The sequence below is a fragment of the Pantherophis guttatus genome, chromosome 1 (assembly GCF_059756535.1).
Source record: "Pantherophis guttatus breed Tessera chromosome 1, ASM5975653v1, whole genome shotgun sequence".
Classification (NCBI taxonomy): domain Eukaryota; kingdom Metazoa; phylum Chordata; class Lepidosauria; order Squamata; family Colubridae; genus Pantherophis; species Pantherophis guttatus.
Genome location: NC_142063.1, coordinates 138,150,545 through 138,165,329, shown reverse-complemented (window position 1 = coordinate 138,165,329; position 14,785 = coordinate 138,150,545). Strand labels below are relative to the sequence as shown.

Genomic DNA, 14,785 nt, shown 5'->3' with positions numbered 1-14,785 from the left:
TTTTTGTAATTTTTCACATGCTTTTTTCATTTTCATTTCTTTGTATCAAATATGTTTTTATCTATTTTACTGTAAGGCACCCAAAGACACCTAAATGAGATGGATGACCATGTAGATTGAATGAATGAATGAATGAATGAATGAATGAATGAAAGAAAGAAAGAAAGAAAGAAAGAAAGAAAGAAAGAAAGAAAGAAGAGCATTGGTCATCTTTTAGTGAAAAGGTACATAATAGAAAAGGGGGAAAAAAGCGTAGCCCAACAAGCCTATCCATCAGTATATTAATTCTAATATTCACAGCATAATGCTAGAGAAATATTACAGACGGGAAAATCACTTTTGCTAAAAAAAACAATTATTAAAGAATGAGATGTATAGAAAGAGAGTTTATTGCATATAGATTGGAAGGTAAAGAAACCCAAAAAATGCACTGAGGTGCAGCAGTTGTAACTGCCATATTCTCAACCCAACCTACTGCTTAGGGTTGTTGTGGGTAAAACAGGAGAAGGAAGGAATATTTATGATGTGTTCACCACCTTGAGTTACCTATAAAGTCAAAGAGGCAGGATAACAATTTAATAATAATTAAATAAATTCCATAAAAGGCATCATTTCCTAGTTGATCCTAGATACCTGGGAAGCTATGGTGGGCAAAATCTTATGTCAGTTTTTTTAAGCTGTTAGCCTCCCTTCTATATTCTACTGAAAATCCCCTGTTTCGATTGCACTGAGGTGGAATCTACATGTGGATTTGTCCTTGAAGGTAGCCTGAAGACTGTGGTTAGTATAAACTACGGAATATTGAAACAATGTGCCATGATCATATTACACTAGCATTACAGGATCATAGTGGTTCCAGGTGTGCTTTCAGGACTATTTCAATCAATAAAACGGGGGTGTTATCCTGAGAAATCTTATTCTTCATGCCCTCCAGTATTGAATCGCTCAGGATTGAACCTTTTTAGCAATGGACTCTCAGTTTCAGAATGATCTTCTGTAATGCTGGCTCCATTGTCTTTTCAGTACTTGAAAAAGGGATTTTTCTGTGCCTTTTAACTTCCACTTTAATTTAATTGTTTCTGTAATTGGTGAGGCTGTGTGTGTGCGTGCGTGTGTGTGTGTGTGTGTGTGTGTGTGTGTGTGTGTGTTTTAAAAGTTAATCTTATTACTACTATTTAACTCCTGCTGTTTCCAGATTTTAATTGATTTTTTTTTCCTAGCTATCGTTTATTACTCTTGCCTTCATTTTTTAACAGTTTTATTAGGCTGTATTAGAGTTTATTCTAGTCGGGCTGTTTTAGTTTTAACCTAGATTTAAATTTTTATGTAGGCCACCTTGGGAAAACATCTGTTTTGAAAGGTGGCACGTGCATGTACACGCGTGTGCATGCGCACACGCATAAAATTTTATAACAAACGTGAAGGTGAATTATGGCTTTGCAACTCTCCGAGCAGTTCCAGTTCCACAGAACTGGATAACTCTGCCTTCTGAACCCTTCCAATGTCTCCCAATCCTAAGAATTTGGAGTAAGAAACAAAAGGAAGCATTTTCTCTCCCTTGTTTCAGTTTTTTTTTTTCATTGGGTAGGGAAAGGGAGACACCTGTGCTTCTCCTCTGCATGCACAGACAGAGGAAGACAAGACCTCGTCGACATTGCTTCTCTTTCCTGCAGGCAGCCTTTTCATAGTTTGGGAAGGCATTTCCCCCATGCTGTAGAAACCTTCATTGCCATAAAAAGAGGTGGATGAGATCTCTTCCGTCCATTTCTCCAAAGTGTCCTAGCACTATCAATTAGGAAAGGGGAAGTATACAGGTAGTCCTGGGCTTACAACCATTTGTTTAGTGACCGTTCGAAGTTACAACTGCATTGACTTATGATCATTTTTCACACTTACGACTGTGGCAGCACTCCCTCATCGGTGGTTAAAATTTGGACACCTGGAAATTGGCACGTATTTATGATGGTTGCTGGGATCAGGTGATCCCCTTTTTGCAACCTACTGACAAGCAAAGTCAACGGGGAAGCCAAATTCACTGAACAACCATGTTCCTCACTTAACAACTGCAGCCATTCGTTTGACAACTGTGGCAAGGAAGGTCGTAAAATGGAACAAAGCTCACTTAACAACTGTCTTGCTTAGCAATGGAAATTTTGGGCTCAATAGTGGTGGTAAGTCGAGGACTACCCTTACCATGGCCTTACTGAGTACAACACTGATGGTAAATTTGCAAAAGTTAAATCTATTTGCAACTTTTCATTAGCGTCCTACTCAGAAAGGCCTCTATCCTTTCTCTTTGCTAAATGCTTTGAAAGCAGCTCATGAGAAATCCTTTTACTCGTTGAAGAGATGTGATAAGCATCCCTTGGTATCAGAAAGAGGACAGAGAACGCTAAGAAGAAACTAAACCAGCAATGCAATAACACAATAGACCAGTAGAGGGGTTTCAATTCCCGGCACTACCAGTTCGCTACCGGAAGTATGCAGGAGTATGTGCACACATTGCACATGCACATAAGGTTCCGTGCAAGTGCAGAGTGTTTTTGATGACATCTGGGCAGGTGGGCGGAGCCTCCTGCCACTGCCGCTACCGGTTCATCCAAACTGGGGTGAACCGGTATCAACCCACCACTGCAATAGACATTCCTGGCAAAGTCTGTTTCCTATTTTGCATGGGATAGTATTGCAGATTGTTGACCATGTGACCTTCCCAACTATGCCAGAGAGGTAGACTCTGAGAAGGCTCTGGGAGGAGAATGAACATGCGACCCAGAAAATGTGAAAGCAGTCTTGGGGACATGGTCCTGATGGGTGGGATGACAAAACAGAACGACGAAAGTGCATCTGGGACACATACAGCTTTTAAGGGTGGGCGGATATAAAGTTGGATGGATTTTCACTCTAGGGAGGGAATCAGAAATGATCTAACCAAAAACCAAGCATAGGTTAGTAATTATTTGTCAGATTTACAGTTTTATACATTACAGTGCCGTAATGACTCTTGTATGAAAGCACAAATATTTTCCATTCAAATAACATTTTGCGGGTTTTTCATCTAACACTCTAACTTTAATTATATGAAGAACGTAACCTGTATCAAATTATGAATATGTTAACATATTGAATGAGTATATGAAAAATAAGCACCAGATTTTTTTTGTTATGCTATACAGGCACACAAAGGTATAGCAAAAGAGAGAGCAAGAGAGAGAGACAGGCTGGTTTTCTTGACCACATTGTCATAATATACATATAGAACTGCTTATTGAATCCAGGCTGTGTAGGCAACAGCAAGAACCTTGGCTCCACACCACCACAATGTATGGCCACAACAAAGGCAGGAAAAGAACAGGCTTTTTCATTCCATGTCTCCAAATATTACCAACACAAGGGCTAAAACATTACCTCTGTCTGAAGTATATCTATGTATTCATGCATAAGGTATTAACTAAGGTCTCTGAGTGCCATTGTTGAAAACATTAATATATTCAAATGATATTCCAGCTACTACAAAAAAAAAAAAAATCCACACTAGGTCAAACAAATATGTTAAGATATCTTCATACCCCACCCCAAAAGAAGCATCCACACCAGTGGTGGAATTTAATTTTTTTTACTACTGGTTCTGTGTGTGGGGCTTGGTGGGCGTGGCTTGGTGGACGTGGCAGGGGAAGGATACTGTGAAATCTCCATTCCCTCCCCACTCCTGGGGGAAGGATATTGCAAAATCTCGATTCCCACCCCACTCTGGGGCCAGCCAGAGGTGGTATTTGCTGGTTCTCTGAACTACTCAAAATTTCTGCTACTGGTTCTCCAGAACCTTTCAGAACCTGCTGAATAGCACCCCTGATCCACATCTTTTTTGACAAACTCATGAATCAAATGTTAATATGGAAGACGAAGAAGAGGTGTCGGTTCCAGCTTGTATTATGGAAGGGAAAAGAATGACAGTTGTACTTGGAAATACATTGGTACAGAAGTTATGCAATTCAAACTCTTTAGACAGAGAAAGGAAGGAGGACAAAATATGAAGATTGCTAACTTGATGTCTGCTGTCTTTGAATTTTGTCCCAGTTCAGAGTGCACTGGGACACTTAGTCTTAAAATGTCAAAATGGGTCAGATATTGGATTTTATCAATAGAAGTTGACCTTTTGAATGGAAAAAAAAATAAAATAAAAAGGGGTTAGAAAGTGAAGTAATATTATACTGGCATTCTTTCCCTTTAGGGAAATGTGTTGCCTTGATGAGAAAAAATAACTACTTTCTTTAATGAAGGGGAAAGCACCTTTTCATAATGTCTATGTCTATCAACAGATTGAGATTGCTTTAGAACACATAGCCAGGAAATACCAATCAGCAAAATTGTGGTGCATATCTAAAGTTTCTATAGAGCAAACATGAAGGATTGTCTTTTTAGCAGCACTAAATTATCATAAATAACTTCAACTATTTATATGAAACCTCTTTTTTTCCATTTGCCAGAGGTCTAACGTATCATAGAATTGTGGAATTGGAAGAGATCACAAATATCATCTTAGACTATCTTTCAGATAATTTTCCATTCTCTTCAAAAACCTCTGGAGATGAAGGAACCATAACTAACATTATAGTTTGTACGCTGTTCCACTCTTATACAGATCTTACAAGCCACATTTTCCTTTATAAACAAGCTTTAAAAAGAACCCTAGATACCTTCAAATGTTTCTAATCCATTTTTGGGGTAATATAAAATTGTTCCTATCAATCTGTACATACTTTAATAGAACGTTAATGTTTTACAGACCTTTATTTGTAAATGTAGTTTGTATCCAAACTACTGCATCCAGTTTTGGTCACCACAATATTAAATATATATATATATGTTGAGAGACTCTGGAAAGAGTGCAGAGAAGAGCAACAAAGATGATTAGGGGGCTGGAGGCTAAAACATATGAAGAACGGTTGCAGGAATTGGGTATGTCTAGTCTAGTGAAAAGAAGGACTAGAAGTGACACGATAGCAGTCTTCCAATATTTGAGGGGCTGCCACAAAGAAGAGGTGGGGGGGGGGGTCAACCTTTTCTTCAAAGCACTAGAAGGAAAGGCAAGAAACAAGGGATGGAAACTAATTCAAGGTGAGAGTTAACATAGAACTAATGAGAAATTTCCTAACAGTGAGAACAATTAACCAGTGGAAAAGCTTGCCACCAGGTGCTCCATTACTGGAGGATTTTTAAGAAGGGACTGGACAGCCTTTTGTCTGAAATGGTATAGGTCTCCTGTTCAAGCAGGGAGTTGGACTAGATGATATCTGAGGTCCCTTTCAGGTCTGTTATTCTATGTTCTATGTTCTATGTATGTCATTTAGCCAAGTCAGGCCAGCATAATGTCAAAGTGAACTGGAACCCACTAGCTATGGACTGTCAATTTTCCAACCCTCCGTCTTCCAATGTTGTTTTGGACAGGCTGCAATACCAGAAAGTATTTTCAGATTCTACATCCCCATCTATAGCTACATTTGAATTGATAAATAATGTAGTTCCAGTCATGCTGGGCAAAGTATTTTTAATTTGTGATGCCAAGATATTGATTGTTCACCCATGGTCAGTTTTCAAAAGAAAACTTGAGCATGTATCAAGTAACATTACAACAGCTTATGATGAGGACAAAAGAGTGTGCTACAGATTCTATACAGTGAGGTACAATCTATTAGAAGAAGCTGGTGGAACCTTATTTGTCGTCTGGATGAACTGCTTGGGCTGGGCTTTAAAGCTGCCTCTAAAATACCTAATCAAAGAACATATCCCTTCATATGGAATTCAACACATAGCGGTTAAGTTTTCTTAATGATTTCCAAAAAGACGTTCAGCCAATTCCAGTATAGCATTTCTCTCTCTCTCTCCCTCTCCCTCCCTCTCCCTCCCTCTCTCTCTCTCTCTCTCTCCCTCCCTCCCTCCCTCCCTCCCCCACTCTCTCTCATGCAGAGTTAATACAAATGAAAATGCTACCCAAGAAAATGCAAACATCCACAAAGACTTTGTGAGGAGTGGTAGATTCCAGCAGATGTTTGCTCAGTCCTGGGAAAATATTTCATTGGAATTAGCTCTCTGTGTCAACGACAACTTTTGACAATTGCTGGATTTGCTTCTCCGGCAGTGGCCACTTTAAAATCAACCAAGTAGGTGGCCCCTTAGTTCTTTTTTTCACCCCTCCCTTTTTGTCTTTGCTAAAGAAAGAAGAAAAGTGAAAACTCTGTAGACAGCCTGTAATAATTTTGGGTGGGGAACAGTGGATCTGGAGGAGAGAGAGAAAGAAAGAAAGAGAGAGAGAGAGAGAGAGATACAGCTTTGACTAACTGCAAATTATTAGTGGAAAAGTAGTCTCAGAAGTATGGTACATCTGAAATATTTTTTGTCACTTGAACATGTGCAATCCAGAGCCAGCTTCATTCTCCCATTCTAAGGGAACAAACATTTCACATTCACAGATGCTCCTAATTTGGTGTGGTTTGGAGTATAATTTAGATCAAACATAGCCATGTAAATGAGTCAAGGTTTTCTTAATTAGGTGCCTCCAAAGAAAAAAAAAATCTGGGACCACATCAGTAGGTGTGGGTGTGGTACCCACAATTCTGGAGTTTTTCCTATGACCAGAGCTTAGTGCTGCTTAGGCATATCATCAACATTTCCCCCCTTCAGATTCTCAGGCACAATAATAAATCTGTATGTGGCATAGACATCAAGACGCTGCTTCGGAGAAGCTGCCTAAGAACACCGTCTCTTTGGCAGATGCTGTAAAGGAGATCATTGTGCTGTGATTTAGGTCTCTCTTTCCATTTTCTACTTTATTGCCAGCGGTTTGTTTCCTCTACAAGGAGAGTGCATTCCAGCTAAGACTTCTTAACTTTCAGACAAATATAAAGATTTGTAACTATTCATTAAAAAAAATGTTCACGTCTTGCCTGAGAATTTTGAAGCTTACATGAATTATGGGGAAAAAAAAAACCTTGTTGGCTGAGAAAAATAAAGTTGTTTGTCTTACTTCTGTATCTTGATCCTTTGTTAAGTAAAAAAAAAAAGTGTTAAGATGCAATTGCTCTCTCTCTTCCAAGAAAGTCTGGTAATTTTGGTGCCTCTATATGGCAGAGATCACTTGATGCAAAACATTTGCTAGATAATCATATTTTAGTACAACAAGATAAACAAGCTGGAGACAATGAGACCTTGCGTATTTATCAAGACGACTCTCTACAGCTTGTGTATGTACTGTATGTATGTGGAATTTTGCTCCAGATTTGAGATCAATGGATTGAAGCCATAGTTGACTTCAGTGGGAGCAGTACTGTTGTCTGTGTTGATCCTGGAAGTGACTCTTGCATGGATGAGATTTATAACAAAATACTTGACTTTAAGATAGTTTCAAGAGTGTCTTCAGTGCAGAGTAAAAAAAATATGTAAAATATGAGTTATCCTATCAGGCTTTGATGGAGAAAAGGAGCTCTATTTTCATGAAGAAATTCATACGACATCTTGCTTGGTTGTTTGATTAAAAGATATCAGATCAGTATTTTGTGAATCCTAAACATTGGGAAATTTAAATTTCTGTGGCTCTTTCAGTGATTCTACTGCTTAGTTGCAGGATCTGTTGGATTTGCACTGTGCTTGCCTAGTTCTTACACCAAAAATCAATGAAAAATGTGATGAGGGTTTTCTAGCAATGATCACTATAAGTGCACCTCACACTAAAGCTTGATTGAGACTTGTCCGCATCAACACATGGGCGTCAGTGCATACCTATGCTGCGAAGGGGTTGATGCAGAGGTGAAATCCAGCAGGTTCTGACAGGTTCTAGAAAACAGGTAGAAGAAATTTTGAGCAGTTCGGAGAACCGGCAAATACCACCTCTGGCTGGCCCCAGAGTGGGGTGGGAATGGGAATTTTGCAGTATCCTTCCCCTGCTACGTCCACAAAGCCACGCCCACAGAACCAATAGTAAATCAAATTAGATTTCACCACTGGGTTGATGGTAAGTGTAGGTTGCAGATGGTTGCAGATGAGCCAACCCGCAGACCTCTCAAATCTCAACTACCTTTTGTGTGGAGATGCATGGCTCTTAGACACATACGTTCCCTAACTTGCAATGATATAGAAGTCTAACACAGGCTTAACACTTCACCTATGGTTCTTCTGATTTCAGAAGAATCTGTCTACGCCATGGAATGGATACTCTTTGCCTATGAAGTAGTATGGGAGAATATTGAAAATGTTGTATTGCATTTATCTTGGGTAAAATCTTCAGATACATTTAGATAATAAGTGCTAATATTTATTCAGAAAACTAGAGCCAATTTGGCCTAGTGGCTAAGGCACCCAGCCAGAAATTAGGAGACTGTGTGTCTAGTCCTGCCTCAGGATGTAAGCCGGCTGGCTGACTTTGGGTCAATCACTTTCTCTCTCAGTCCAACCCATCTCACAGATTTCTTATTGTGGGGAAAATTGGAGGAGAAAGGAGTATTAAATATGTTCGCTCCCTTCAGTTATTTATAAAAAATAAAAGGGTTTGTGTGTGTAAAACAATCTTTAAAAACCTTTCATGTGTTATGAAAGTTTAAATCCACTAACTGGAGAACGAGAAGATTGCAGGTGGTTTTGGAAGCTTCCAATATGTCATTCGAATGACATTTGATTTATACAGTAAAACATTGCTGGAAAAAATTATTCTACCACTTTTTGTAATTCTCCAGACTTTATAAATTCACAATAGAATTTAAAAGCAGCTCCACACATTGTGTGAATCGTATCTTTTGAATTCCCGATATTTTGAAAGTTACTTTGACTACCTTTTGCTCCTAGCTCTGCATAAATAGCATTCTCCTGTACACTTAGAGGAATTCGGAGGCATTTTAAAAGTGCCAACTCACGTAACGCCACCATTCTTATAACAGAATTGAAACTATCTCTATTCTAGTCAGGGGACCGTGGTAAGCAATTTGTGACATTCTTTTATTCTATTAATACACATACAATCCTTAAGAATTTAACCTCTTCTTTTGGATTTACATGGGGGGGGGTATAATTGCAAACAAGTTTAAGATATCTATGTTGGCCTGGACCTGCTGAAACAGACTAAAAGCAAATAGAAGTCACGTGGATATTCTGCATTTTCCTTCTCTCCAAAATATGATAGTAATGGAAATTTTGCAGACTTTGCTAAGTGTTCCTAGCTGTCATACAATAGCTTTAATTTTTGATTTATCCACAGCATTCTGCATATCGCTGCTGAACCTGTCATCACATTGTCATTGCTTCCTTTTCCTGAACTACTGTTGCATTCTTCTTAGATGTGTGCTGTTGGCTGAGATATATATAATAGGTAAAAATAAATCTACTTTGTTAAATATAGTTTCCAGAAATGAGAACTAGGCAATAAAACCAGCATAAGATTTCATGTTTTTATTGCTCTAATTTCAACCGGGTAGGTTTTTGTTTTCTTTGTGATGTCTGGAAAATGTGAAGATAAAGACAAATTTCTGAAAAGAGAAAAAGGCACTTCGGTTCTGCATATGTCCATGTTTTGTGTTAACAGCGGAAATGGTGTGTGGGTGGGTGTTTCTGTGTATTATTTCCCCCCTCTTTTTTTTCCTGATATATTTTCTTTGCAAGCTGTATGAAAGGGCAGTAAAATTGACTGAAGGCATTATTAACAGAGCAAAGAGCATTGATGGCAAGATAGAAAAGCCGGAGGATTGCCTGTCTGGCAAAAAGAGAGAGAGGGAAAAAAAATGCTTAGATGTGCATAGGAATGCTGCCCTGCAGCGAAATGCAACTGTCTTTAAAACATTGAAAAGCTGGAATGAGCAAGTTTCTGAAAATCAAAGGGGAAGTCAAAGGAATTGGCTTCTGCCTGGCGAAGCAGCCAGATAGGCCACAGGAAGTGACTCACATGATAAACCAGGAGGCAACTGTAAGCTCCCCTGACAATGTGCCTGAACGCCACTGCCAAAAAGACAGATGCCATTGCTGGAAAACTCTGCCATCATTGGGCATGTGGACTCAATGCTTTCCGCTTAAAGAAGGGAGGCGAAGGAGGAGGAGGAGGAGGAGAAGATAACAGAGATCCATCCTCATCAGAATCATTACATTTGAATGTTGTTTCATTGTAAAGGCGAACCCTTCATCAAAATGCTGTCACCTCCTTGCCAGGTTCATAATTGGAGTGAGAAGCAGGATCCTATTTGAGAGGGCACTATTCAGAGCTACGTACTGTACCGAACGTGCTATGGGTTTCCTCTCCCTCCCTAAGTCTTAACCTTTTCAGTATCAACATATCAATATCCTACTGCTTCTTCGTCATACTTCTGATTTGTCCTCCTGACATCTGACCACATTTTACTGATAGTCCCTTGTGCGTGCAACTGGAACATGTCTCAGGCTCTGCAGTACTGAGTCAGTAGCTCAGTGGTGAACTTTAGAGCTTGAGGGAACCTTTTTCAAAAGGAGGGCACATTTTACAAGCCACCTTAGAAGCAAGTTCTCCCCCTTGGATCAGAATCAGAATCCAGCATTAATAGGATGCCAGGACAGGAGAGTCACATGACCTTACTTAGCTTACACAAAGAACCTTGGAAGCCACAGATCTTTTGAGTTTACAGGACATTTATCTGTTGGATTTTAACCAGCTGCAAGAAATTAAACAGGGGACCTTTTAGAATACACCCTCTTGATTTGTCATAGTATTCTAATAAACTGGAAATTAGCAAATCATAAAATTGCTGGAGTGGAAGAAATTGAAACCTTCTTTGAATCCATAACTTACAAATGGCGGCATGTTTCTGTTTATACGAGCTACAATCAAAGAGGATGGAAGAGCACCAAACATAGGAACATGAAGCAAAGAAAGGAGTCAAGAAAACAATAGCTATATGTGAATCAACAAGAAATGGGGTTTCTTGAAAGTGTGTGTGTGTGTGTGTGTGTGTGTGTGTGTGTGTGTAAGTGTATATATATGTATATTTGTTTTCGTAGATTTTCAAGGGTAGAGGTATGCAAATTTTGGTGTATTCGGGTCTTTTCCCATGTAAGATTGATTAGATCAACATCTTGATTAGATCAACTAATCAAGATGTAACAACACAGGCAACCAACCTACTCACAGCGACAAAGCCAGCACCCCACACCTCCCCACCAGTATTTATAGAGAGACGGCAGCTCCGATCACGCTTTCCTTGCATAAGCACGAAGCCGAAGACACCAGCCTGAAGATGATGAGTGGGACCTCGTCGAAACGTCGCCAAGATGCTCTCAATCTTACACAGGAAAAGACCCGAATACACTAAAACTTCATGTATATATATGTATATATGTATATATATATGTGTATACACACACACACACACACACACACACACATACACATATATACAACTTTTAATCGATTTCTTCTATCCCAGATTCCCCCTCCCCCCATATTTCTTAATGTAATAGGTGTGGCTTATAAATTGTAAGATCACATTGGGATTGTCTGCCTAATGTTCACAATCCCGTAAAATTCAAGGCATTGCTTCCGACAAAAACAGCAACATACTGTAAGGAACACATAAAAGACAGCAGGCCTTAAAGCATCAAACTGCCAAGTTTTCAACATAAAGGTTGCACCAACACCTTGAACCGAGGGGGAAAAAAAATCCGCAGTTTGTTAAGCTGCTGATCAAAATGCCTCCTTCTCACCAGCAATCATACTGCTGCATTTCATACCCATTGAAATTTTCCGACATTTTTCAAGGGCAGCACTATTTAGTGTGTACTACAGCAGTCTAATCAGGGAACTAAAGCATGAATGACTGGTAGTTGGTCATAGCTTAGCAACAAACTATGGCAAGCTAATTAGTAGGTGCTTCATAAGTTTTAGAAAGCTGAATATGTGTTCTGTATCTTATGGTTATTCAAAAGGCTGCAACAACTGTATTTCTTGCCTGATGAAACCCAATTCAGTACGATTTTCATTTTTTAACAAATTTGATAAAATAAGGTATAATACACTTGATAAGCAAGGCTATTATCAATAAATTACATTAATATACCAGTAACATAGTAAGTAAGCAAAAAAAAAAAAAAAGTTCTGCCTAAAGGGCACAATAGCAAGCCTTTCCTAATGCTAAATTCAATAGTATTTAGTAAATTTAGTAAAAAAAAAAAAAAAAAAAAAGCAAAAGAGAAGAAATAAAATGTGATTTATCCAAAAAAGAGAAGGCTACACGATTCTAATAACAGCTATTGATACAAGTCAGGTCTAATTATCTCACTTGTTTTATTTCAGATTAAGTTAGTAGTAGTAACTTAAATTAGTAGTAGTTCATCCAGTAGTAGTAGTAGTATCTTTGGTTTATTTTTATTTTTTTCCTAATATAAATCACACAGCTCAATCTAAATGAGGATCCTTACATTGGAAGGGCTTTAATGTTTTGGTTCTTGCTGTGGCCCCAGTTGGAATTAGTTTCAAGAGATCACTTCTGGTAGTGTAAATAGCAGGCCAAAAATAGTCAATTTGGAACAGGATCCTCAGGAGGTCAAACTATAAATCAGTGGTTTTTAAAGTGGGGATAATTTGGGGCATATCCTGGGGGTAATGAAGCAATTTATAATTGCTTGTTTGTGAGACAAGGATCCAGTTTGCAATTTCTGAGGTGCTGGAGTAAAACAACAGAATCTGTCTTTGTGAGGGTAATGACATTATTTGAACTGGGAAAAAGGATAATTGGATCAAACTGTTTAAAAACCAATGCTATAAATCCTTCATATCCCCACCCTGGGATCTGAATCTAGATTGTAGGGTAGCAGCATTACTGCATGAGATTCTTGCCTCTGTGGCTAAGTTGATGGCAGGGGTTATCTGATGGTGCTGGAGGACTTCAAACTGCCTTCTCTGGGCCTCTTGTTGTTGGTGGCTGAACAACCAGCTTTTCTGATCAAGTATCCCATTCCCAGGGGAGATCACACTTTGGATCTAGGTTTTATCTAGCTCAGATGCTGACTTCTTCTCTTAGTGACCTCTCTCTCTAGAAGCTGATGATCATTATACAATGGATTAGCTCCAAAGGTACAGTTTGGCCTACAAATATATATTTTGCTTAGAAAACCCCCTTATTTCTTAATTTTATGCACTGGAGTGCTAGGAATATACTACTGTTTTTGTATCAGAAGGTGCTTCTGGGTTGAAAGGATTAGCTGGTAACATCACTGTTTTGCAGGGGACACCTGAGGGGGTTCTTTTCATGTCTGTTATTTTCCCACCAAAGTGGTACTTTTTTATCTACTTGCGTTTTCATACTTTCAAACTGTTGGGTGAGCAGGAGCTAGGACAAATTGACAGGAGCTCATTCTGTCATGCAGCTCGCTCTTAGGTTTTGAACTGCTCAGCTGCCAACCTCTCAGTGGTCATTTAACTTACTGTCCTAACCACATGAGCCATCACAGCCCCTGGCTAGTGATACAAAGCCATGGATACAAGTGAAGCCTTGAATGTGAATGTGGCTTCACTTGTATTGCCTGACTAGGGATACAAGTGAAGCAACATTCAAGAAATGTATGTCCTACCGCCATTGCTTAGAAGCTTCATAACCTAAAGGTTCTGCAAATTCCTGTATTAAAAGACAATGTTTTACTCATATATTCTATATATTGTACTTAGGAGGCTAAGGAAGATGGCAGTTCTGGCTGCATTTGTCCTTTCTTATGCCAAAATCAGTTTGGACTAATATTAAATATGCTTTTCCATTTCATTTCCTTTGGTTTGAAATCTAGTATGGAACAAGCTTTAAAAATGTAACATATTCCACATAACCTGGCTTGATGATGTACTGAAAAATTTGAGCATTGAAACAATACAGCATGTTGCTGAAAACCAACTGACCAATTTTGTTTCTAATTTCCATTTTCTTCTTTAAGGTTTCATAGCTTTTCCACTTACTTTTGCAGATGTGCAAACACAATTTTCATGGTGTCATAGTTTGGCCTGGGCAATCTCTGTACAAGGTCCTTTATGACTTTCACTTGGCTATCAGGTTCTTGGATTTCTGAAAGAAATAAAGAGTTATGGGTGTTACAACAGTATCTGATTGTCTACAATGTTGCTGCTACCATGGTTGAAACAGACAAATGTGATCTGGAAGCATGGTTACAGCTGAAGTGCCCCGTTTTAAGTATTATTTTGCAATAGAGTGTGTTCACATTTTCATAAACAACAATTCCAGGCACAAAGAGATTTTTAAATTGTCTAACTCATTACAACCTCCTGAAGTTCCTGTCCTTCAGGGTACCCTCAGGTTGGAGAATGGGGACATTCGAATGTTGTTGGAGATGCAGCAGTGTATTGTAGCTCAGAATGATGCTGTTATCTCTGATAAAACAAGCTGAGATCCATGAAAGCTGAGACGTTATCATGGGGTTAAATTAATGTTTTAAGACTTGGTTGGTTTTTTTCTACAGATGACACACAGAGCTGGCCTTTGGAAGATTGGTCTGAGGTAGCAAAGGCCAGGGTGTGACCTGTCATGCCAGAAACTCATTTCATGAATTTCCTGAGGAAATACTTTTTTAGCTCTCAGTGGGCTACCTTGACTTAAAAGAATGGGAAAGTATTAGTTTATTTCTTTCATCTCATTGGAAATGCAAGCACTTTTTCTGATTCTGGAAAATCCAGATTATTTGCAAAACATGAACAATTCCTCATATGTGGAGTCCTTGATGCTCTGTGTTGTTACTCAGTCAGGCAATGAAATGTCTGCAAGCAAACAACCAAACTCAGAGA

General features: G+C 38.9%; 1 protein-coding gene across 2 annotated transcripts in view; it reads right to left on the bottom strand.

Annotated features, from left to right (window-relative positions):
* Window positions 1–14,785, bottom strand: part of ARHGAP15 (Rho GTPase activating protein 15) — a 466,518-nt gene that overhangs the window by 13,565 nt on the left and 438,168 nt on the right. For both annotated transcript variants that reach the window (XM_034424600.3, XM_087881819.1), the window contains one exon: window positions 13,946–14,051. In XM_034424600.3, the coding sequence (XP_034280491.2) occupies window positions 13,946–14,051 (106 nt within the window). The remainder of the gene's footprint in view (window positions 1–13,945; window positions 14,052–14,785) is intronic.